Raw genomic sequence first — 27,404 nt, 5'->3', positions numbered from 1 at the left:
GCAGCTTGGAAATGTCTGGGAAATTGTAGACCTTTACTGCACTGATTTCATTCCTGTAGCTGGAGACACAAGGAACTGCATTTGCTGGAATCCTGAGCAAAACAGTGCTGGAGGAACCTCTTCAGCCAGAAGGGTCCCAACCCAAATCGACATATCTAAAATCTCAACAAATGCGGCCTGACCCACTAAGTTCCTCCAGCACAGTTTTTCTTTCTTTCGTGGCTCTTTTAAAAAAATTAAAAGAACATTCGTTGCCAACGCTGTCAGCCATTGAATTGGGTTTGGAGGGAGAGATAGATCAGCCAAATTTGTTTTTGGGTGTGTATTGTGAAAGCCAACGTGGCATTTGTTGTCAGCCTTTTGACCATGTTGCAAGTTGGGTCAACTCAAAGAACCATAAATCCAGTCACGGGACATTTCCTTGTAAATCAGCTGCCAGCTGATAGGAGATTCTTTCCCTTGCCTGAAGTACCTCGAGTCTGAAGAAGGGTCTCGACCCGAAACATCACCCATTCCTTCTGTCCAGAGATGCTGCCTGTCCGCTGAGTTACTCCAGCATTTTGTGCCTATCTTCAGTGTAAACCAACAACTGTAGTTCCTTTCTACGCTCTTTTATTTACCTACCCTTTCTCTCCAGTTTTGAGGATAGTGTGTTTCTCAAAGGGTGGGTGGAAGCTTACTTTTGGTGTACGTGATAGCATAGAAACGGGCATAATGAAGATCAATAATAAATATCATCGAGGCTCGTGAGATGAAGATTAAAGAGCCATTCATCATTCAGTATTGAATGTCGTTGGGAAAGTGGTCTTTAATAAAGGCAAAACTGACTGCTGAGAAAATGGAGTGCAGGGATGGATCAATAACAACCTTGCTTAACTCCAATTTGGATGACAAATTAATCTGCTAGCAGACCCTACAACAAATGCAGATAACCATTCCTATTGTGAAGAAGCTTTAGGATCGATGAATTTTGGAGCATTAACGAAGGCTTGCTCAGTTTGTAAATTTGTTTGTTTAAATAGTGTAATTTTGTGCTGTGACATATTTTACGGTAATATTTTATTTTCCTCATGTTCACAAGTGATAGGAGGAGAATTAGGCCATTTGGCCTGTCAAGTCTACCCCGCCATTCAATCATGGCTGATCTATCTTTCCCTCTCAACCCGATCCTCCTGCCTTCTCCCCTTAACCCTTGACACCCGTACTAATCAACCATAGTTTCATGCATTGAGCGTTGGTGCCTTTCTTTACCAGTGGGAAATGGAATCGTTGTAGATTTAGCAGACTGCGATCCAACCTCCAGCATTTGCTCCAATTTAAACTCTTAAATGATCCTTTGCACAATGTGACTAATCTGCAGTTGGCTAAACATGTTGATTTTCTTGTGAAAGATTAAAAATTGTACTAAACATAGGCGTTGCCTGCCATTGTTGATTATTTTCCAATTCCGCAGAACTTTTAGTTTTGTTCTTGAAGTACCTTTGCTTCAGATAGAGTAGATAAGGTGTGATATACAGCATGGTTCGGACATTGACCATGTGCAGAACATATGTTTAAGAAGGAACTGCAGATGCTGGAATCAAAGGTAGACATGAAAATGCTGGAGAAACTCAGCGAGTGAGGCAGCATCTATGGAGCGAAGGAATGGGTGACGTTTCCGTTCAAGACCCTTCTTCAGACTGATGAACATAGTCTGCAGAACATAGATACTTTGTACTTGGATTCTGCAGCCCCAGAAGGAATTGCACGATGCACCAGATCATGTTACACCAGCACATTTTGGGAATATCAGCAATTTAAAACTTACAAAACAATCTACACAGGCAGTGTAAATTGCAGAGGCTGTTTCAGTTGCCAGTGTATATAAACTGAAAGCCTGCTGGAATTTGAGCAACAGATTAAAAAGTTGATCAATTATTAGGATTTCCTCTTGCCTAATCTTTCTGTCTTAAGATAGCTGAAACTGTGTTTGTTTTAGATCAGACATCTGCTATTTATAGTGTCATTGTAGACAGACTTCGGCGGCCCTTCAGAGTAAAACATTCTGCGGGGGAGTCTGACTTCATTTTGTTGTCATGTTGGGCACATGCATGGTTTTCTATCACACCAATATTGTCAAAGCAGTACAACTATGCATTGATGACGTTGATGCAGTAAATAGGAGAAACTAATGTTTTAACTCTTGATTAAGAAATGTTTTGTTTTATCTATTAGCATTGCAATTAGATTCAGAGCCAAAAACTGTCCCTTTTGTCCACAATGTCAGTGTGAATCATCCACCCATCTATAATAATCCCATTTACTAGCACTTGGTTCTCCACCATTTCTTTTTACTGTCAACATATTCAAGCTGAAAAACCTGAAGTCCAATCTTTTTATTAAAACTAAATCACTAAGCAACTCTGAGATATTCTTAAAAGACATCTGATAATTTAACAATTGTCAATGAAGTTTCATTTGCAAACCATGCAGCCCAGAATCTTAAGTATATTTGACTTGAGAGCTTGCTAATTGTGCAAAAAGACATGCACATAGATATATTGGATCTGAAAGTAGTTCAGGTTAAGATTAAACATTGAAAGATATTATCTACAGAATATTGTTAAAATGGCTTCTTCTCTGATTGCACCTGCTTACCATTGTGGTCTTGAGACAAAAATGGGTTGATGCATCAGTTACTAAATACAATGGAAATGTGTCTGCTCTTCAGGCATTTTACAGCCAGCACCTCAGCAAAGTTAATTTTCTCGGCGGTTTTGCAGAAGACAGCTTTTAAGGGTTACTAGACCAAGTGGGACCCATTGGGCCCTGTCCCCCAACGCGGGGAGTGGGGGGCGGCATCACACGGGAGGGCTGTTCCCCGAACGTCAGCGCTCACCCCAGAGACAATCACCTCCATCACCATGTAGACAAAAGTGCTGGAGAAACTCAGCGGGTGAGGCAGCGTCTATGGAGCGAAGGAAATAGGCAATGTTTCGGGCCGAAACCATTCTTCAGACCCCCATCACCCGTTCCCCCACCTGTTCCCCCAACGCAACCCGTTTCCACCACTCATTCATTGTGCAGGTCATTTTAAACTTTTTAAAAAATGCAATTGCACTAAGATTTAATGTGATGTACCGCAAGGCCATATTTTGTGATCCAAATCTAATCATTGAACTTTGCTGCGCTGGGTTATGCTGGCAGATTCTACACCATTGTTATCCAAATCTAATCATTAAACTTTACTGTGCTGGGTTAGGGTGGCAGATTCTTTCCCTGAAGGACATTTGCTGTGAAGGACTCGGTGTTCTGGGATAGAAACATTGTAGCCGGTAGGGCATTGTGATGTCATAACTGCCGAACTGCCAGTGCAAATTTGAAGAAATCCAACTTTTAAATGTCACTTTAAAACTTTTAAATCTCCCCCACTACGTCCCTCTCCTTACAACAGAGACCAGCAGCAGAGAGCAGTAGCCGAGTTCCCATTGTGATGTCATTTCTGGTTTTCGGAATCTTCGCGGCAGCTTATGTAAATGAGATCCCATTGTGATTGGACCACTATGAGATGGCATTGTGACATCATCACTGGATGCTGATAGAAAAGTCTCACCCTCACAGGCAGTTATTGTTTTCAAAGTTGGCTTTAAAAAAAACTTTAATCTTCAGTAATTTGTGGAATATAGCATCAAATCTGAAGGGAACCTGATTATGGCATGGACGGGAAAAATGTGCGTAAGAATGTGGAAATTTTTTCAGAGTTACCGCATAGCGTTTTGACGAGGATAGACATGCACAGACACACACATACATACACACATATACAAGATGTAACTTTTATAAGTATATAGATAGATTATGAGTTTGGGGGTAATGTGTCAGTTGATGGGCGTAATGTCTGATTGTGTATAATGTATAGTGACATTATTAGTGAAATAGGCAAAAAAAGAATTTCACTTTACCAATGTACGTGCGACAAAGTTAACTGTGCCCTTGTTCTGTCCATAGCTTATATCTTCTACCTCAAACTGATCCCACAGCCTAGATAAGGAAGTGTTGTAGACTAACTGGGACGGTCTGTAGACTAATTAGTGGGTCAGAGGTGTATTCTATCATTATTATGATACCACTGCTTTCGGCAAGGCTCTGGGACCAAGGGGTGCTGGAAAACCAGTGGTGGACCTGCATCATGTTAAGTCGTATTGCCGGGGGAGGGCAGAGATTCTCATTTCAACCATAAAGTTGATGTGGTTGAAATATATTTTTCTTTGCTCCCTTTTTTAAAATCTTGCCAAGATGCAATTTAAATTCATAATCTGGCTCTTTGGAATAAACCATTTCTCTGGAATGTAGGTATTTCCGAGATAATTCATTAAGGCAGGTGAATGCATATTTTTTCACTATTATAGAGATGTTGCTTCAAATGACTATTAAATTGTCTTGCTGTGACCTCATTAAATAAACTTGTTTGACAGATCGAGCTAAAGCAAGATCCAATGCAGTTCCTTGTGCAAGAAGTGCAAATGAAGCAGCAATTCATTTGCACTTCTGCTTTAGTACCCTGTTCACAGTGCAGCTTCACAGTGACCGACTCCCCTGACTCTCGGCCTGAAGAAGAGCCTCGAAACGTCATCCATTCCCTCTCTCCAGAGACGCTGCCTGTCCCGCAGAGTTAAGCCAGCATTTTGTGTCAATCCTTGGTGTAAACCAGCAATCTGCAGTTCCTTCCTGCACATTAAGAAACCCAGCATAGGTTGAGTGACTGCAGAACACATCTATTCAGTTCATTGAAGTGTCTCTTCAATGTCCCTCTCCCCCTCTGACCTCGCTTAAGCTTCCCACACCATCTCAAGCTTGAGGAGCAGTACCTCATCTTCTGTCGAGGTCTGCTGCAGCACTCGGGACTCAACATTACATCCAACTATTTTGGATAATTATTTTACCATTGACAGCAGACCTGGATGAAACATTAACGCTTAACATTTTAATATTTCCCCTTTGCTTCCCTAGGTATGCAAAACAAAGAATATCACTGTGACATGTCACATGTGATAATAATGTATTCGTTCATTCATTCTGTGCCTCATCTGGGTGCTCACCCATTTCTCCCACAATTCTGCCCCTTCCTTTCCCCCGGCTCCTTATACCTACATCCCTGCCTCTGCCTTCACATTTCACTTCTCTTTCCTTATCTCCTTTTTTATTAATCTCTAGCCTTTGTCCACCCATCTGCCAACTAAAATAAACTCACCAGCACCCACCTGTCACTTGCCAAGCTTTGTCTCACCCCCACCTCTTTTCCAGCTTACTCCTGGATGTTCCTTTAGGAAGGAGATGAGGAGGAATTTATTTAGTCAGAGGGTGATGAATCTGTGGAATTCTTTGCCACAGAAAGCTGTGGAGGCCAAGTCAATGGATTTTGTTAAGGCAGAGATAGATGGACTCTTGATTAGTATGGGTGTCCAGGGTTACGGGCAGAAGAATGGGGTTAGGAGAGAAAAATTGATCAACCATGATTGAATGGCGGAGTAGACTTGATGGGGGCGAAATGGCCTAATTCTGCTCCTATCACTTATAACCTTATAATCAATCTGAACAAGGGTCTGACCTGAAACATCATCCATCCATGTGCTCCAGAGGTGCTGCCTGAGTTACTCCAGCACTTTTTTTGTAACCCAGCATCTGCAGTTCTTTGTTCATTCATCCTTTTTTTCTGCTGGATGCTGCCATCATTCCCTATTGTTGTTTCAGATTTTCAACAATTGCTGTGTTCTGTATTTCTCTCTCCTGTTTTGTATCTCTCTCTACTTTACTCCTCCCTCCGACAGACAAACTGCACGTACAAATCTTCACCTTTCTCAGCTGCCATCAACACTATCTGTCCATCGGGTTCCATTTGTCATTTTCCACCTCCGTTCCCTTCTGCCTAATCGCAACAGCTTCCTTTGTTCAATTAATCCCTCCGCTTTCCATTTACACCAAAGCTTATTTTCAACTGCCTGAGATTTGGTGTTTTCACCGCTTTCTATGTTATTTTCACTTTAGACTTCCAGCATCTAATTTTTGCTTTTTATGGTCTGAACGAGATTATTTGATTAAAACATATACCCGACATCCTGTGGCAAATAAGTTCCTGTTTATTACTCTGTACTATGCATCTTGGGTAAACGTTGGTACAAATACACGTTGGAATAAAAGAATTTGAGCTCGACCTTGGAAAGCAGTTTGAAAAGCTCATTAAATTTAGTTAAACTTGCTGAAGTGATCTAGTTCCTCAGTAAACCCCCCTGTCCCACTGTACGAGGTAATTCGAGAGTTCTCCCGAGTTAAAAAAAAAATCAAACTCATGGTAAGTACGAAGTCTTTACACATAGCGGCTATGTCGGAGCTCGGGACGTCTCTTAGCGGCTCGGAAATCTAACGGCGGGTACCCGGGGAACAAGTTAAGCTCGTGAAGTTTTTTCAACAGTGTGAAAAATGTCCACGAGAGCCCTCCGAGTTCGAATCAGGGGAAACTCGGGAGAACTCTTGAATTGGCTTGTACATTGGGACAGGTGCATAAAGATGTCTGGGAGGGAAAAATTAAACCAGTTTAGCTGGTCACCTGAAGCTGTCCGGCTGAGTGTATTTGAGCTGTGCTCAAGCACACATTGCGAGTACGTGATATAAGCAGCATTTGAAGGGATGCATTGTCGTGAAATAAAAACACGTCAAAACTTTTTCTGTCAGCTAACTCTCATTTAAACATTCACAGTAGTGTTATTTCATCAGGATTATTGCAAAATTCTCAAAAAATTAGTTATATTACAAAATTATTTTTTGCACTGCATAACTTGTTATTGCCTTAACTGAGTTTTTGTTCTTCACTCTCCACTTAAAACTTTCACCTGGAACAGAAGCTGGTATAATTATGTTTCAAGATGGGTAATATAAAAACTGATGAAAGTAATTTAAAGGGTTCCTGCCCCGATAATTAGTTCATCTGGTAAAGCTTTGAGTAACATGATGATTTAAGGGGCTGTCCCACTTGGGCGACCTAATTGGCGAGTTTAGGGGCTGTCCCACGTGGGCGACCTAATCCGCGAGTTCTGCCGAGTTTGCCCTCGACTCGTACTTGCAGCATAGCCTCCACGAGGTCCTAGGAGGTCTTTGTAACGCTCCTTCATGCTCGAGAGTAGTCCCCGTGTACTCGAGGCCTCAGATAGGTCACAGCTTATTTTTCAACATGTTGAAAAATGCCCGCGAGTAAAAAAAGGTCACCATGGAAAAAATCGATACTTTTTTTACTGGTAGGTTTAGTCGTAATAGGTCGGCATATTAGTCGTGGGTAATCGAGGGTAGTCGAAGGCAGTCGAAGGTAGTCATAGATAGTCTTCATCATAGTCGAAGGGATGTCGAAGGAGATCGAAGGAGGTCTTCATTCTCCACTATTCGGTATCCAATTTTCCCGAAGTTAGTCGTAGCTGATCTTCAACAAGGTACAAGGAGGTCTTCAACATGACATTTTTTCAAACTCTTCTAAACTCTTCTAAACACGCCAATTAGGTTGCCCAAGTGTTAAACTGAGTTATTTTGTCAATCTAAAGTCAACTTGACTCAAACGCTTGCAGCTGTCGAAATCTATTCTTTATTCAGCTGAGACGAGTCTCTGAACCTTCCAACACAGAGCTGATGTTCTGGGGCAGGTCCAGAGAAAAGTAACTTTGATAGAACTCATGGCATTTACATAGATATTTGACATTTCAGATACAGAGGGTATGACAAGCTAGTAACCAATCATCTAAGTCTTTCTGGTGATTTACAATCAGTCACACGATCCCCTTCCCCGGCCTCATCTTACAACCTTCGTTTGCCTGTGGTATAACTTTGCTTAGAATTATTTTATTTCAACACAGCAAAACCCCAGTAGGCTCAATTATCAAAGCCCACCCCTCAAAATATAAGATACATATGTAATACAATGATCACACGTCATACACACATTCCATACCAAGAAGAAAGATATTTCTATAAATCTAAACAAAGTCTAATATTTACAGTCCTACTAAGACAATACATTTCATAAATTATTTCACTACAATTTTACACAGTTTAAAATACTATTACCTATGTATTTAAAACATTAATTATATAAGTTTGCCGAATTACAGTTTCTAAGTTCAAATACCTCCCAACTAGGCATACATGGGTCATCAACTTAAGTAATAAGTGTTTGGTGCCAGGATACTTGATTCTAATTTGTAGCCCCTTTCCTGCTATCTATCTGGATTTCTAATCTCATGTACAAGGCAGAACACAAGGTAGATTTACAACTCAGACCATAACATCAGAATTACATCTGCTTCTTCGACTTTCTATAAACAAATCCATCAATCTAATTAATTTATTTTCCATGCATCCGTCCCTTATCACAACCTCATTATAATTTAACATAGCCAAGGCTAACTACAGAGTCGATTATCTCTCAGCCTTGAAGTCTGTCTCGATCTCAGCATAACCTCACAGCTCAAGAATGTGTCATAGAGAAAGAGCAGATGACCTCAGGCCCAAGGAGAGACCCCATTCAGTAATCCATTCTTCAACACAATCTTATCAAATACAATTTCCTCCAGCGTTATAATTGCCTCAAAGCAACAAACCAAGCTATGCGGGTTCAGATTCAGGTTTCTATTTTTTGATTCATCATTTCCTGTGTGTGTTTAGTTGTACTTTATTTAGTTGTTTCGGAGACATATGTTTCTGAAAACCTTAAGCTTTTCTTTTGCAAATTACCTAGCATATAAAAGTCACTATCCGAATGGTTCTATTATATAATATTTCCTCACAAGTGGGACAGCCCCTTTAGTTTATGGCGAATGAAGTCTTGCAATCAATGCATTTGTCTGCGGTTTAACTTTGGGTGAAATGTTTTTGTTTAATCTGGTGATCAATATTTTTCTGATACTTTAAAGGCTATGGCAAACTGAAAGATTAAAAGGATTACTATGTATAGATGTTGATCACTGCCTAGGCTACTCCGCTAATAGGCGCTAAAACACATGAGACTTTTGAATAGGTACAAGGATATGGACCATAGCAGATAAGTGTTGGTCTTGGCATCATGTTCAGTTTAGTATTATGGGCCGAAGGGCCTTTTCCAATACTGTTCTCAAGCTTTGTTATTTTAGGCTTGAGATACAGTGTAGAATCAGGCCCTTCGGCCCACCGAGTCCGCGCTAACCAACAGCCACCCCATACTATTTGCACTATCCTACACAATATTACAATTTACAGAAGCTAATTAACTTACAGACCTGTACGTCTTTGGAGTGTGGGAGGAAACCCTCGCACCCGGAGAAAACCCATGCGGTCACAAGGAGTGATAGTCGGGATAAAACCTGGGTCTCTGGTGCTGCAAGGCAGCAACTCTACCAATGTGCCGTTCTAAAATTGCAACCTCTACCATGATGAAGGCGCCTAGAAATGCCATGACCTGCAGGTTTCTTGTCCTACCAGCCGGACATGAAGTAATTCACTGCTCCCTAATCGCTGCTGGGTGCAATACTCAATAGTGCAAGCGGGAGTACCTACCCCAGAAGTTGGTTCAAGAAGGTGGCTTGTCACCACTTTCTCGAGCAATTACAGATGGGAGATTAAATGCTGGATTCACCACAGGTGCCCGGTTTACAAAACAAATAAACAAAATAGAAAATACTTCAGCATATTCTCAGTGTATAAATGTTACTGAGGACAGGATCAAACGCAAGTCTCTGGCGCTATGAGGCAGCAGCTCTACCAGCTGCGCCACTGTGCCATCTGTGTTAAAGCTGGAGTTGCTGATAGTTTTGCCAGATTGTTCAAACATCAAAGTATCATTTAATATATTGTTTGTCACCAGTTCATAGCCGATCGATAGGTATCTGGGTAATATCTGGGACTAGAGACGGAAATTAGCTACTGATTGGCTACAATATCGCATATTTACATGCAAATGTTAATTAATATGCACTGTCCCTATAAACAAAACATTATTATTATTATTATTATTAATAGGGAAATGGTGGTATATAGGAATATTGTGGGGAAATGATGCTGACATCGAGGATCAGCCATAATCGTGAAGAACAGCTCAAGCACAAAGGTCACTCCTGCTCCTAATTATCCTAATTATATTATCTAAAAGCAAAACTAAAGCTGTTCAACATGACATTGTGTGTGGCCTGTGGCTATCAGCTTCCAACGTTCGAAACAAGTGCAAGATAGGAGCTGAATTAGGCCAGGGTTGCAGCATCCATCAAGTGCTGGAACTACTCCGCTTCAGTTCAATCATGGTTGGGGCATCACACCATTATCTTTGCCCTGGTCTAGTATTATCCCCTAAATTCTGACATTGTGTGTGGCCTTCTCTTTCGTTCACAAGTGATAGGAGCAGAATTAGGCCATTCAGCACATCAAGACTACTCCGCCATTCAATCATGGCTGATCTATCTTTCCCTCTTAACCCCATTCTCCTGCCTTCTCCCCATAACCCCGGACACGTACTAATCAAGAATCTATCTGTGCCTTAAATATCCATTGACTTGGCCCCCACAGCCTTCTGTGGCAATGAATTCCACAGATTCACCAAGCTCTGACTAAAGAAATTCCTCCTCATCTCCTTTCTTAATTCTGAGGCTATGACCTCTGGTCCTAGACTTTTCCACTAGTGGAAACATCCTCTCCACATCCACTCTATCCAAGCCTTTCACTAGTTTAGTTTAGTGATACGGTGTGGAAACAGGCCTTTCGGCCCACCGAGTCCGCACCGACCGGCGATTCCTGCACATTAACACTAACACAACAGGGACAATTTACATTTATACCAAACCAATGAACCTACAAACCTGTATGTTTTTGGAGTGTGGGAGGAAACCGAAGATCTGTGAGAAAACCCACACGGTCACAAAGAAAACGTACAAACTCCATACAGACAGCGCCCGCAGTCAGGATCAATCCCGGGTCTCCGCGCTGTAAGGCAGCAACTCTATCCCATGCCGCCTATTCAGTAAGTCTCAATGAGGCCCCTCCCCCTCATCCTTCTAAACTCCAGCGAGTACAGGCCCTGTGCCGTCAAATGCTCATCCTATCTTAAACCACTCTTAACACTGACGGCTTTGTGAGGCGCAGATGGTCGGACCAGAGTTTCATTGGGATGCAGCCCTGGAGATGACATTGTGCAGGTCAACAATGGTGGACTCTTTATGGGTAAGAGAGCAGCTGACAGCTAGAGTGGTGGTGTGAGGAAAAGGGCTGAAGCAGGGCTGGGGGAGGTGGCAAAGATCTTTAAAGGAGACTTGGAGTGAAAAGAGTGTAAGTCCTTTTGGAAGTGCTTAGTCATAAATTGTCTTGGGCCTCCTTGTCCTTGGGCAAGATTTTGCTTTGTCTACACCAGAGTGGCCCTTCTAGGCTATTAAGTGCGGCCTTTTGAATGAATCCAAATTTTGTAGAACAAATCCTTTTATTTTTATTAATATGTTTTTGTTCGTCTTTTATTATTTTAATTTTGATTTAAAATGAACATACTTAAAACACCAAAGAATATAAGAAGATTCAACAAAATAATCCTATATCTAATTGAAGTTTCTTGGATGCGGCCTTATTAGATTACGGCTAACTTAATGCGGCCTTCCAACATGAAAAGGTTCCCCACCCCTGGTCTACACAATTAGAAGAATCCAAGCTCTTGCATTCCCCTCCTCAGAACTAAAGGATAAATAACGAGGAATTGCAAGAAACAGCAGATGATAGGATCTTGAGCAAAAAAACAATGTGCGGGAAGAACTCAACAGTACAGGCAGCTTCTGTGGAGAATCATGGACAGACATTTGGGGTCGGGACACTTCAGAAGTTGAAATAAGTCATCCTTCACGCAAAGGGATTGCTTAAGGAGTGGTTATGGATTTGGTTTCATTCTTGCCTGTATGAGTCTTTGCAGAGATAAACTTGCACATAACTGATTTAAATAAATGTAGCCCAAGTATACACAGATTTCTCTTTTTCCAGGGAATTCAGCATGTAATTGTCCTTTGGTCTTGGGATCCAGGAGCTTCATTATATCTCTAAACACATTTTAACAATTTTCCAAATGCTTTGAACTAATTTTTGAATCCAAATATTTGCAATTGCAAAGTGGTGGCCTCTGAGCAGAATGTTCAACTCGTATCTCACTTTAGCTGCTTGATGTAGTCCTTCAAACAAGAAGGTTTAAACTAAATTGTGTGTGGGGGGGGAGGGAAGAGAGAGAGACAATTTAGAAACAAGATGTAGTGAATGGTGTATCTTATGAGTATAGGGAAAGGTAAGAAAGACACCAGAATTAACGGGATTGAAAGCTCACGATAAGATCGGAGAGTATGGCCAAGTGAAATAGGAATCGATGTGAAAGGTGAGGTGAGTAATGGATTAGAAGTATTATATATGAATGCGCAAAGTATAAGAAGTAAAGTAGATGAGCTTGAGGCTCATTTATAGATTGGTAGATATGACATTGTGGGGATTACAGAGACATGGCTGCAGGGGGATCAGGACTGGGAGCTGAATATTCAGGGTTATACATCCTATAGAAAGGACAGGCAGGTGGACAGAGAAGGTGGGGTAGCTCTGTTGGTGAGGGATGAAATTCAGTCCCTTGCGAGGTGTGACGGACTGACAATGTCGAGTCGCTGTGGATAGAATTGAGGAATTGTAAAGGTAAGAAGACACTAATGGGAGTTATCTACAGGCCCCCAAACAGTAGCCTGGATATAGGGTGCAAGTTGCAGCAGGAATTAAAATTGGCATGTAACAAAGGTAATGCTACTGTGGTTTCTCTGTGGGAGATTTCAATATGCAGGTAGACTGGGGAAAATCAGGTTGGTTCTGGACCCCAAGAAAGGGAGTTTGTAGAGTGCCTCCCAGATGTATTCTTAGAGCAGCTTGTACTGGAGTCTATCAGAGAGAAGGCAATTCTGGATTTAGTGTTGTCTAATGAACCAGATATAATAAGGGGATTCAAGGTAAAGGAACCGCTTGGAGGTAGTGACCATAATATGATAAGATTTAATCTGCAATTTCAAAGGGAGAAGAGAATCAGTGTGTCTGAAGTGTCAGTGATGAAGTTGAACAAAGGGAACTATGAAGGCATGAGAGAGGAGCTGGCCAAGGTCGACTGGAAAAGGATCCTAGCAGGAATGACGGTTGAACAGCAATGGCAGGCATTTCTGGGCATAATCCACAAGATGCAGGATCATTTCATTGCAAAGAGGAAGAAAGATTCTAATGGGAGTAAGAGGCAACTGTGGCTGACAAGGGAAGTTAGGGATGGAATAAAACTAAAAGAAAAGGTGTATAACACAGCAAAGAGTAGCAGGAAGCCAGAGGTTTGGGAAACCTTCAAAGTACCGAAGGTGACAGAAAGGGTAATATGGGGTGAAAAGATGAAGTGCGAGTGTAAGCTTGCCAAGAATACAAAGAAGGATAGTAAAAGCTTCCTTAGGTATGTTATGAGAGGAAGATTAGTAAATACAAATGTGGATCCCTTGAAGGCAGAAACAGGTGAAATTATTATGGGGAATAAGGAAATGGCAGAAGAGTTGAACAGGTACTTTGTGTCTTCCTTAGTGAAGACAGAACCAATCTCCCAGATGTACTAGAGGACAGAGGATCTAGTAAGACAGAGGAACTGAAAGAAATAGGATTGGGTAGAGACTGATGGGACTGAAGGCTGATAAATCCCCAGGGCCTGATGGTCTGCATCCCAGAGGAGATGGCTCTAGAAATTGTGGATGCATTGGTGATAATTTTCCGATGCTCTATAGATTCAGGATCAGTTCCTGTGGATTGGAGGGCAGCTCATGGACAGGTAGGGTATTGACATGGATAGAGAATTGGTTGGCAGACAGGAAACATAAAGAGTAGGAATAAACCGGTCCCTGTCAGAATGGCAGGCAGTGGCGAGTGGAGTGCCGCAAGGCTCGGTGCTGGGGCCGCAACTATTTACAATATATATTATAGCATATATATCTTATACTAAGCATGTAAGATTATTAAGGGTTTGGACATGCCAGAGGCAGGAAACATGTTCCCGTATTGGGGGAGTCCAGAACCAGGGGCCACAGTTTAAGAATAAGGAGTAAGCCATTTGGAATGGGGATGAGGAAACACTTTTTCACAGTTGTGAGTCTGTGGAATTCTCTGCCTCAGAGGGCGGTGGAGGCCGGTTCTCTGGATGCTTTCAAGAGAGAGCTAGATAGGGCTCTTAAAGATAGCGGAGCCAGGGGATATGGGGAGAAGGCAGAAACAGGGTACTGATTGGGGATGATCAGCCATGATCACATTGAATGGCGGTGCTGGCTCGAAGGGCTGAATGGCCTACTCCTGCACCTATTGTCTATTGTCTATTGTAATAATATTATTGATTTAGATGATGGAATTAATAGTAACACTAGCAAATTTGCAGATGACACAAAGTTGGGTGGCAGTGTGAACTTCGAAGAGGATGCTAGGAGGTTGCAGTGGGTCTTGGACAGGTTGAGTGAGCAGGCAGATGCATGGCAGATGCAGTATAATAATGTAGATAAATGTGAGGTTATCCACTTTGGCGGCAAGAACAAGGAGGCAGATTATTATCTCAATGGTGTCAGATTAGGAAAAAGGGAAGTGCAACAAGACCTGGGTATCTTTGTACACCAGACACTGAAGAAAGCTAATGGCACATTGCCTTCATAATGAAGGATTTGAGTATAGGAGTAAAGAGATCCTTCTGTAGGTGTACAGGGCCCTGGTGAGACCACATCTGTAGTATTGTGTACAGTTTTGGTCTCCTAATTTGAGGAAGGACATCCTTGCTATTGAGGGAATGTAGCGTAGATTCATGAGGTTAATCCCCGGGATGGCGGGACTGTCATAAGAGGAAAGATTGGAAAGACTGGGCTTGTATTCACTGGAATTTAGAAGGATGAGAGGATATCTTATGTAGAAACATATAAAATTATAAAAGGACTGGAAACGCGAGATGCAGGAAAAATGTTCCCAATATTGGGGGAGTCCAGAACCAGGGGCCACAGTCTAAGAATAAAGTGGAGGCCATTTAAAACTGAGATGAGAAAAGGCTTTTTCACCCAGAGAGTTGTCAATTTGTGGAATTCTCTGCCACAGAAGGTTGTAGAGGCAAATTCACTGGATGAATTTAAAAGAGAGTTGGATAGAGCTGTAGGTGCTAGTGGAGAAGGCAGGCACGGGTTACTGATTGTGGATGATCAGCTATGGTCACAATGAATGGCTCGAAGGGGCAATTGGCCCCCTCCTGAAAACATTTTGTATGTTTTCATGTTTCTAAGACTTCTTCCCATGACCAACAACATCACAGCTTTCATTTTTAACATTTTCTGTCTTCCAATTAATGTGCAATCGCGTAATCTGGATCAATCTGTTGCTGTTTAACTGGTCCTTTTAAATTGCTGCAAAGTATTTGTGGTAAGTGTGACCATGTAAGGGTCTCCTAAAATATTATGCAGTCTATTGCACAGCCAGAAGCTGATTAAGTGCCCAAGAAGTCCTTTTTGTATCTTAAGCAGAATGGTCAACGTTTTGAGATATAGAACATAGAACATAGAAATTAGGTGCAGGAGTAGGCCATTCGGCCCTTCGAGCCTGCACCGCCATTCAATATGATCATGGCTGATCATCCAACAGTATTCCCGTACCTGCCTTCTCTCCATACCCTCTGATCCCCTTGGCCACTATGAGCAAATATGAGCATTTTTTTTTGGAAAGCATATTTCTCCCAGGGTCTGACCACTGGCATTGCTGCTGGTCATTGTTTTAGTTTTGGAGATGCAGCATGGAAACAGATCCTTCGGCCCACGTAGTCCACACCAACCATCAATCGCCCGTTCACACTAGTTCTGTTGGTACTTTGGCCCCCACTCACTGCATTCCAGGGGCAGAGCCCAATTGACCAGCAAACCGCACGTTTTTGAGATGTGGGAAGAAATCGGAGAACTGGGGAGAACGTGCAAACTCCACAAGGACATTTGCCAAGGTCAATATTGAACCCATTTCTCTGGCGCTGTGAGCCATTGAATTTATATTGGGCGTAGGCTGTACCAGGTTTATATTGCTGTCTGTGATCTCTGGTGGGTAGCTGCAAAATAAATGTGCCCTTAAACTGTGGTATTCTTATCACTAATAATCCCTAATGATCAGAAATTATATAATTGGGTACAGTTAAATTATCCAGAGGCCTGAACTTTTGACCAGGTGATGTGAATTTAAATACTACTGCAACTGCCCGGGAACTTTAATTCAAGTAAGTAAATGTGGGGTAAAAAGATAACGGAGCAATAAACGATATTGGATTCCTATGAAGAAGAATAATTGGTTCACTAATTTCTATAGAGAAAATAAATCTAGCATCATTGGCCTTGTGTGGCTCCACAATAGTGCGATTGACTCTGAGGGACCGCTCTCTTATGATAGAATGATCATAAGTGATAGGAGTAGAATTAGGCCATTCGGCCCATCAAGTCTACTTCGCCATTCAATCATGGCTGATCCATCTTTCCCCCCCAACCCCATTCTCCTGCCTTCTCCCCATAAGATAGAACCATAGAAAATAGTTGCAGGAGTAGGCCATTCGGCCCTTCGAGCCTGCACCGCCATTCAATATGATCATGGCTGATCATTCACTCACTATCCTCTGACACCCATACTAATCAAGGATCAAGAATGGTTCCGTTACTTCCCTCCTGCTCCACCTTTACTATTAGCCCTTTACATTCTTACATGCTTAAGAACGCTTCACAACATTCACGCAGAGAGTTGTGAATTTGTAGAATTCTCTGCCACAGAAGGCAGTGGAGGCCAATTCACTGGATGAATTTAAAAGAGAGTTAGATAGAGCTCCAAGGGCTAGTGGAATAAATGGCTATGGGGAGCGGGCAGGCACGGGGTACTGATTGCGGATGATCAGCCATGATCACAATGAATGGCAGAACAGGCTCGAAGGGCCAAATGGCCGCCTCCTGCACCTATTTCCTATGTTTCTATGCTTCTAATGGGACTCATTACAATAGGTATGGTTACTACATCAAGTGATTTTAATGTACATTCTGACAGTACAAAATCAACTCGTAGACATCTGCGAAAATGGAAACAGTTTGTCACCCAAGGACGGACTGTACATTCTGATTCATACACTTGGTTTGAAAAGCTCGGCCTCCTTTATTGTAGCAGGCAGCAGGACTTGTCCTTAAATTACAACTGTTGCATTTGGAGAGAGAGAACAAGTCATTTGTATGACAGTGCTGATGGGTTGTTGAGGCCACTCTACTTTGAACACAAAGTGCTGGAGTAACTCAGCGGGACAGGCAGCATCTCTGGAGAGAAGGAATGGGTGACGTTTCGGTCAAGACCCCAAACGTCACCCATGCCTTCTCTCCAGAGATGCTGCCTGTCCCGTTTACTCCAGCCTTTTGTGTCTATCTTTGGTTTAAACCAGCATCTGCAGTTCCTTCCTACGCATCTCTTCAGCATTGATGGGTGATGTTTTGTGTCGGGCCACCGCTTCAGACTGATGCTGCCTGACCTGAGTTACTCTAGCACTCTGAACCACAATCGGAATGTGGACGCAGCCCAGACCATCACACAAACCAGCCTCCCTTCTATTTACTCCATTTGTACCTCTTGCTGGCATGGCAAGGCCAGCAGCATAACCAAAGACGAGTCGTACCCTCTTCTCCCCTCTCCCTTCAGGCAAAAGGTACAGAAGTGTGAAGACACAATCCTCCAGATTCAGGGACAGTTTCTCTGTTCTCATGCAACTGAACCATCCTACCACAACCAGAGATCAGTGTTGAAATACCATCTACCTCTTTGGGGACCCTCAGACTATCTTTGATCGGACTTTGCTGGCTTTATCTTTCACTAAACGTTATTCCCTTATACACTGTAAATGGCTCGATTGTGATCGTATTGTCTTTCTGCTGACTGGATAGCGCGCAACAGAAGCGTTTCACAGTGTACAATAAACCAAACTAAATTAAATGTTGTCCTTTTTCATAAACCTGCATCTGTAGTTCCTTATTTCTACACTTTGACTCGCTCTACTTGGCCTTGGATATCTTTAGCTCTTTAAAGTGAAGTTTTGGCACTGCCCAACCTCCATTTCCCTCATCAGTCTGAAGAAGGGTCTCGACCCGAAACGTCACCCATTCCTTCTCTCTAGAGGTGCTGCCTATCTTCGGTTTAAACCAGCATCTGCACTTCCTTCTTATTCCATTAAAAAAAAATTGTTTTTTGTGTTAAGTTGCTTAAAAAGCATCTCGTGCTTTGTGATGTAACTGGGATTACTGTGCAATAGTACCACTGTAGGGAAGAGTTTAAATATATGGACTTTTCAATCATTTGTTGCTTAATCTTGTAGCACTGTATAATTGTCCTTCATGTCCTATTATTTTGAAAGTTCCTTTACTGGAGCATAATGAATGAATTACTTTAATATTTAAACGCCGTAATGAGTAGCAATCAATTATGCAGCCAAGTATTCTTTCGTGATATTATTGTCAGTAATTTAAATAGTGTCAGGATTTTTAAGGAGATTCTCAAAGGGTTGATAGTCAGGTAAATCTGTAGATTAATACATTCAGCATTTTCCCTCTTCATACAGATATGTAGTTGATACAGGGAACAGCCTTGTTTCTTGTTTATCCATGCTAAATGGTTCCCACCAATACAACTACTGTTTAAGAAGGAACTGCAGATGCTGGAAATTCGAAGGTAGACAAAAGTGCTGGAGAAACTCAGTGGGTGCAGCAGTATCTATAGAGCGAAGGAAATAGGCAACGCTTCGGGCTGAAACCCTTCTTCAGACTGATCTGTCTGAAGAAGGGTTTCGGTCTGAAGAAGGGTTTCAGCCTGAAACGTTGCCTATTTCCTTCGCTCCATAGTACAACTACTGTGACAGGCCTGTAATGAGGAGTTCTTCACCCTGGTGTTAAAGAGCTTAAAATCATCGCCATATTTGTAATTAAGCCTTAAAAGATTGATCTATAATTGTACTGTTGGAGGTTTTTTGGCAGTTCAAGAGGACATTGATTAAAATATCTTCTTCTTGCGTATGGCATGCTCAGCCTAAAGTTGGAGGACAACTTGTTCTATATGATCTTACTTGATTGTGCACGCCAGGTTGATTGCATTAGTCGAAACAGGGCGGACCCGTGTGAAGGTTGTAATCTCCCACCCCGATTAAAATATGACATGACTAGTTTTCCTGAAATCTTTGTGACAATTTGAATCTACTCCTGGTTTAGAGATTGACAGACACCTCAAGCCATCTAAAGTACTTGTGAGCTTTGCATCCTCTCAATGCCTGTTCACTTTTTTTTACTCAGTAATACGTATTTTGTGAAATTAAATGTTACTTGCATTATCCATCAAAACCCACACACATGGTCCTCTTGTTTCAAGCATGGATATACTTTTTCAATGGTGTTAAGCCTCACTTTCTGTAATAATGTAGAATCCAGGAGACAAAACGGTTGAGTTTTTATCTCACCTCAACCTCATCCTTTCCCCCCCCCCCTCAAATTCACTACTACTTTAGACTTTAGAGATACAGCATGGAAACAGGCCCTTTGGCCCACCAACTCCGCACTGACCAACGATCACCACGTCCACGAGCACTATCCTACATAAAGGGGCAATTTACAATTTTACCAAGACCAATTAACCTACAAACGCATGTCTTTGGAGTGTGAGGGGAAACCAGAGCACGCATGTAGTCGAAGGGAGAACGTACAAACTCCATACAGACAGGGCCCATAGTCAGGATCAAACCTGGGTCTCCGGCGCTGTGCCACCCAAATGGCTCAACTTCCCAGTGACTCCCTCCCAATCACGATGACCTGCCCTCTCCTATTTGTTCCCATGTGTATCCTGACCATCATTCTCTTTGCTCCTATGGTCTGAATTAACACTCTTCCAATTCTGCACCTGGGCCATAACTTGGATTACAGATGCATTTGCCCTGTTTTGGTTTAAGGTCACCAGCTCACGTGACCTGTCTTCATTATCCATTTGGCCCTCAAATATTGTCCAATGTTCCAAATATTTGGCGCATCTTATGAATGTCATGAACAAATGTGTCATTTTTTCATAGTTGGCCAAAAATGCAGTTGAAAGCAGAAAAAACTCGATCATGGGTCATAATTTCACTGGGGCACCAATGGTTCTAATCTCCATTACAATCTCCTTTTTATATGATTGATGATGTCCAGAAAACACTGGCTGAAGAATTGTAATAGGGCTTGGTATTAACATTGGTGAGAGATTGAGCCTGTGGCAGCTAGATCTGCTGTCAGGGATTGCCATCAAATCATTGGAGTGCTTTTATGCCTCCTGATGAGTCAGTGATATGAATTATCCATTGAAGTCCCCATTAAAGAGAAATTCTACAAATATATATTGTAATTGTGGCTGATCTGATTTGTTTGTACTTTGTTCTCTAGCGGCTAGTTCTTGTAACCCTCCCTCCCTTAAGAGCCTGACCCACTTGGTGATTTTGCCAGCATCATATCAGTGTCGCCAAAAGATTTTGAACATTTCAAAATCCAGCGGCGACAAAAAAAATGTTGCGACAATTGGGGAAAAAAAACGCGAGTCAATACGTCATCACGCCGCGTATTTTTCGGTGACCTGATACATCAGTCGATGGTGCCGGCCGTCGCCGAAAAAATCCCCAAGTGGGACAGGCCCTTTAAGGGCCCAACTATCACTTGCTAGGATAGACACAACAAGCTGGAGTAACTCAATGGATCAGACAGCATCTCTGGAGAAAAGGAATAGGTGACGTTTTGGGTCGAGACCCTTCTTCAGACCCCTTTTCTCCAGAGATGTTGTCTGGCCCGCTGAGTTATTCCAGCCTATTGGGTCTATCTTCGGTTTAAACCAGCATCTGCTGTGTCTTCCTGCAAATAAAATTAATTTGACTTGTCTGCTGCCTAATAGATACTAACTATCCAGATTTTACTTGATAAAGAGTAATGAAATGTAGATATTGTAAACTTATAAAATATCATTGCACATCAGCTATCATTCTATAACTTCTGAATTTCAAAGTCGATAGTGTCATTTGTACTGGCATTGGAGCAATGAAGTTCTTACCTCCATTCTCATCAGGCCCATTTACACAATTACACACAAATATACACTGATCAAAAGATATTTGCCAATGGAACGATCTACTGTAACTTTATTTCAACAAATGTACCCTTCTATTGATTCTTATAAACAGGTTATTTTCTTATCACCTTTTTACTTAAAAAGATAAATGCATTTTAAAGGTTGATGGTCAGAATCCATCACTAAATGCTTAAATATTTAATGCATGCCTTCAATTGAGGAGGATTTGGCTGAAATTAATGTACTTAGAATTTGTTAGACGAGTCCTGCTTTGGAACCAAATAAGAGGTTTCTGAAACATGTCTTTACATTGGTGTAACTAAAATGTAACACGCTTCAAATGTGTTTGTAACCTTGTGGATAGTCAGTCTGCTTCTGCTGAACTTGCCCTGAGACTACCTGTAAAAGTCTTGTGTTTCATGTTGTAGAAATTAACTTGTTTTTGCACCTATGTGTGTAGGTGTGTTTTCTTTTCCTGGAATGCCATCCGTAATTTGCATTGTGCAGGGATGGAAAAAAGATGATTTCCTGGGAATTAACTGTTGGACCAACCTCAATTTTGTTCACTCCATTCTTGGGACATAGAGAGGGGCCTGCAAAGTTGAAACTCAGCCATAACCTGCATTCCAGTTGAACCTGGAAGTTGGCCAAATGCTGCATGTTCCTCCGATAAGATGCAATAAAACTTGACTCATCCCCGGAGGGAAATTGTTCTGCCGACAGTCACAACCCAAAACAAGGTACACAAAAACTTGAAATTAACAGTGAACACAAAAAGAAAAAGACAAGCGACTGTTGGCTGGCTGCCGTGTGCACAGCACCTTCGCCAGAACGAACAAACAAACAAGCAAACAAACAAGCAAACAAATTATTAATATTTGTTTTGCATCCGTGAAGTTGCAGCTTGAGGAAGTATAGCAAGAATTTTTCAAGAAACAAATTGCCATCAACAAAGATGGCCTCCTTTTTTAACCAATGTAATGTTGGCATCTTAACTTAACCATGGCTATTCATTGAGCACAGATTCATTGAATTACTCACCTTGCCAAGAAATAATGTTGTCCCTCCCTCTGGACAAAGTCTTAATATTTCACTTGTGGCACTCAATGCCTTGTAAATAGAGCTTTGCTTCTTGTTCGTTGAGTTAAAGTTTCGAGATACAGCGCAGAGCAACACCCTTTGGCCCACCGAGTCCACGCCGACCAACTGAGTGTACGAACACTATCCTACACACTAGGAACAATTTACAATCTTACTTAAATCAATTAACCTACAAACGAATATATATTTTGGAGCGTGGGAGGAAACCGGAGCATGCGGAGAAAACTCACGGGGAGAACGTACAAACTCCGCACAGAGAGCACCCGTGGTCGTGATCGAACCCGGGTCTCTCCTGCTGTGAGGCAGCAACTCTACCGCTGCACCACCACGCCACCCTGCATGACTAGAGAGAGAGTTCAAGAGAGTTTATTGTCATGTCCCTGATAGGACAATGAAATTCTTGCTTTGCTTCAGCACACAGAACATAGTAGGCACGAATACAGAACAGATCAGTGTGTCCATATACCATTGCACATATATATACACACATGAATAATTGAACTGATAAAGTGCAAATAAACAGATTATCGGCTATTAATGTTCAGAATTTTGTCCGAGCCGAGTTTAATACCCTGGTGGCTGTGGGGAAGAAGCAGTTCCTGAACCTGGTCATTGCAGTCTTCATGCTCCTGCACCTTCTACCTGAAGGTAGTGGGGAGATGAGTGTATGGCCAAGATGGTGTGGGTCTTTGATGATGCTGCCAGCCTTTTTGAGGCAGCGACTGCGATATATCCCCTCCATGGACGGGAGGTCAGAGCCGATGATGGACTAGGCAGTGTTTACCACATTTTGTAGTCTGTTCTGCTCCAGGGCGCTCATGTTTCCGAACCAAGCCACGATGCAACCACTATGATCGCCCTCCTGAGATAATGACTGCCCTTTGTTCCCAGGTTCTCACTTTTTTCCACTTCCTGTTTGCGTATGGTCATCGTTTACTAATTCAAGTGGAAAGATGTTATAACTTGTACTTTTGGGAGCGTGAAATGTATTGTATGTTCTATTTGTAATTCATCCTTTCTACTGTGGTTAAATTCATGGACTTTTTTTCTCTCCTTCTTTTCTTCTCGTCATCTCATGCCTTTGATTACTTGGGGTGATTGTCCTGAAAACCCTTGATGAACTGTAGAGACCTTTGGTATGCGCGTTATTTCATAAGAAGCCCAAAGTCACAGAAGGTCAAATTTTAACATTTAAAAAAATTCAAACCGTGACACAAGGCACATTTAGTTTTAAATGTAAACACCTTAACAAACGGAGACGTGTTGAAGATGTTAATTGCAAAATGCAATCATCACCAAAAATTATAATTTTTAAGTTTGGAGGCCTGAGACCTATTGTCAGTCTGCTTACGGTTTGTAATCCTATCAATGATTCGGATGACAATATTGCAAAGTTTTCAGATTACACCAAAGTTGGTGATATAGTGCATTGTGAGTAGGGTTATCTAAGATTATAACAAAATCAAGAGCAGCTGGGAAATCGAGAACCAGAGGGCCAAATAAACGGACAAACCTTTTAGGATGAAGAGGAATTTCTCGAACCAGAGGGTGGTGAAACTGCAATTCATTGCCATAGACGGCGGCTCTGGACATTGACATTGCGTATTTTTAAAGCAGAGATTTATAGTTTCTTGATTAGTAATGATGTCAAAGGTTACGGGGAGAAGGCAAGAGAATGAGCTCGAGAAAGAAAAACAAATCAGCCATGATTGAATGGACATGATGGGCCGTATGGCCTAATCCTGCTCCAATGTCTTTTGTCTTGTGGAGAAGTGAGACAAAGAGTGGCAGGTGGAATTTAACTCAGACATGTGCAAGTTATTGCAATTTGGTTTATTAAACCACGGCAGGACTTGCACAGTAAATGGTAGGGCCTTGGGGAGTATTGTAGAAAAGAGACCTAGGGTACAGAAAGTGGAGACACAGTTCGGCAAGGTGGTGAAAGCAGTGTTTGGCATGCTTGCCTTCACAGGTCTGGACATTGAGTACAGGATCTCGGCATCATGTTTCAACTATACAAGATATTGGTGTGACTACACCTGGAATATTGTTTGATTCTGGTTGCTTTAGGAAGGATGTCGTTCAGCTGGAAAGGGTACCAAATAAAATTCACAAATGATATTAGGGACCAGAGGACATTGGTTGAAGGTGAAGGGGAAAATAGGAATCTGAGGGGTTACTTTTTACAAACAAAGGGTGGTGGGTGTATGGATCAAGCTGCCTGGGGAGGTAGTTGAGGCTGGGACTATCCCAACGTTTAAGAAACAGTTAAACAGGTACATGGATAGGACCGGTTTGTAGGGATAAGGTCCAAACGCAGGCAGGGACTAGGGTACCTGGGACATGTTGGCCGGTGTGAGCAAGTTAGGCCGAAGCGCCTGTTTCCACGCTGTATTACACTGCGACGCTAACTGAATGGCTGGAGTTTTTTCCCTGGATCCTAGGAGGCCAGGCATGACCTTGGAGTGGCTTAACCAAGATGATGTATATGTCTGTGAGAGGGGAATGATTTACAAGGGACATGAGGGTCAACTTTTTGAGACAGAGGGTAGTCCCTATATGGAACGAGCTGCCAGAGCAAATGTTAGGGACAATTGCATTGTTTAGAAGACATTTAGAGAGGAACATGGATCGCAAAGGTTTGGAAGGATAAGGGCCAAATCCTGGCAAATGGGACTAAACAGTGGCATGAATGAGTTTAGCAGGAGGGCCGTTTTCCATGCTGCATAACTCCAACACTATATGCAAATCGAATAATGTTTCATGTGATATCTGGAAGTGTTCCTGGATTTTGCAAGAACTTAATAAAACTTTAGAAATAATCCCAAACAAAATGATGTACTCTCTGATGAAGGTTCAATGTGGTTATTATAAGATCACTTCCGAATGGCGATTTAGTTTCCCAACTTCAAAGTCCCCACAAAACACAGTCAGATCGGCCTCTTAAAACTGTAAATTCAAAACTCAAAAATTCAACCTTCTGTGACTATGAGCAGCTTTGGTTTGCATTATTTTACAGCTTTTGTGTGTTTGTGCCTATGGTCATTTTGCATTTCCCTCCATTGCTTTGTAGTCGTGTAACATTAAACCTGCGTGCTTAGTTGTTGCCTGGATTTTATTTTACATTTGTTTTAAGTTGTTGCGAACTAGTAGCGATAGCTACAAGTTCTGATAAAACTCCTCCACTCAGAAGCTTTCAGTTTGTGCCACGGAAATGTTGAAAAAATATTTTTGTATATTGTGTACAAGTCGTTTTGCATATTTTGGCCACCCTTAAAGGTTTGATTTAAAATTTTTGCAATGGTTTACCACTTGCACACCTGATAGATTCAACTATATTGCCTTCGCACGCCATACGTTTGGCCCTTCCGCTGGTTTTGTTTCTAATCTATGCATCTCTTTGCTTTTTTTTAGTGAAAGAGTTCTTAGCAAAAGCCAAAGAAGATTTCTTGAGAAAATGGGAAAGTCCACCACAGGTAAAGTTAACATTTTTAGACCTCGGGGCAACGTTACATTTGGAGAGATAAATGAGAGAGCAATCATGTTTTACGTCATCAACCCAGTCAAGATTTGGGATCAGATCCATTTATAAAAGTTGGAAGTAAGCTATTAGCTCCACCTGACGTGAATCAGGCAAATAATCATTCGTCTTCCAACGGACTGCAAGCGGCTCCCCTCAAGGTGAAAAATACATGTTGAAAATGGAAAATATCACAAATTTATGTGGAATTGGGTAAGCGCAGTCTTTTGCCCAGAGTAGGGACATTGACCTGCTGGAGGAAGTAGTTGAGGCAGGGACTTTCTCAACTTTTAAGAAACATTTAGACAGGTACATGGATAGGGTCAGTTTAGAAGGATGTGGGCCAAGAGCAGGCAGGTGGGATAGGTTCAGATGGGGCATGTTGGTCGGCGGGACAAGTTGGTCCAAGAGCCTGTTTCCACACTGTATGACGTGAGTCATACAGTGTGGAAACAGGCTCTTGGACCAACACTAAGTTCTTAAGTGTTAGGAGCAGAATTAGGATATATGGCCCATCAAATCTATTCCGCCATTCAATCATGGTTGATCTATCTCTTCCTCTCAACTCCATTCTCTTGCCTTCTACCCATAACCCCTGACACCCGCACTAATCAAGAATCTGTCTACCTATCTCTGCCTTAAAAATATCCATTGACTTTGCCTCCATAGATTTCTGTTGCATGAATTCCACAGGTTCACCACCCTCTGACTAAAGAAATTCCTCTGCATCTCCTTCCTAAAGAAGCGTACTTTAATTCCGAGGCTATGACCTCTGGTCCTGGACTCTCCCAGTAGTGGAAGCATCCTCTCCACATCCACTCCATGCAGGCCTTTCACTATTCCGTAAATTTCAATGAGATTCCCCCTCATCCATCTAAACTCCAGCGAGTAGAGGCCCGGTGCCATCAATCGCTCATCATATGTTAACCCATGTTAATGTGATTTCTATTTATTTTCATTATCATATAAGAAAATGATGACATCGTGAACAGTGACGTTTAATCGATCAACATGGTTTATGAAAGGTAAATTATATTTGACAGATTTAAATAGGACTTCCCGCTGGTGGTGGATAAATTCTTGGGTTTCAATCGTGTCCTATTTACATCAATGATCTGGAAGAGAGAACAAAATGGAAGCTATATAAGATGGTGGCTATATGGAACGATCTGCCAGAAGTAGTTGAGGCAGGTGCATGGAGGGTTATGGGCCAAACATGGAAGGTGGGACTAGTTTAGATAGGGCGTCTTGCTCAATATGTACGAATTTGGCCAAGGGATTTGTTTCCATGCTGGATGAGTCTATGATGCTACTCTCCCTCCAGTCAAGCCAAGTTTGGATTGAGTTTGCCAAAACTCTTGGAGCCAATGTGTCTTAACATTCAGTCCCAGCCATCCATGCGCATTGACTACAAGAGTGGTCAGTATTTCTGGTCACTGCCCTGTAGGAAGTCTTTTAGAAAGGATGTGGTAGCAAAATGCAAACGAGATTCACCGGGAGATTGGAGTGGAGGGCTTTAATTACTAATGAACTGGATAGGCTTGGGTTCTTTTCACTGGAGCCCAGGAAACTGAGGGGTGAAAAGGTTTATAAAATTGAGGCACATGACTCAACAGTTGCTGGCTTC

The 27,404-nt window shown here is 42.0% G+C and overlaps 1 protein-coding gene across 1 annotated transcript in view; it reads left to right on the top strand.

Moving 5' to 3' along the window:
* The window catches only part of LOC129700701 (cAMP-dependent protein kinase catalytic subunit beta-like), a 139,500-nt gene that overhangs the window by 70,242 nt on the left and 41,854 nt on the right, over positions 1–27,404 (top strand). The window contains 1 exon segment of the mRNA XM_055641291.1: positions 25,672–25,733. Within this exon segment, the coding sequence (XP_055497266.1) occupies positions 25,672–25,733 (62 nt within the window).

Source organism: Leucoraja erinacea, chromosome 10 (assembly GCF_028641065.1).
Source record: "Leucoraja erinacea ecotype New England chromosome 10, Leri_hhj_1, whole genome shotgun sequence".
Taxonomy (NCBI): domain Eukaryota; kingdom Metazoa; phylum Chordata; class Chondrichthyes; order Rajiformes; family Rajidae; genus Leucoraja; species Leucoraja erinaceus.
This window is presented reverse-complemented; position numbering and strand designations above follow the sequence as displayed.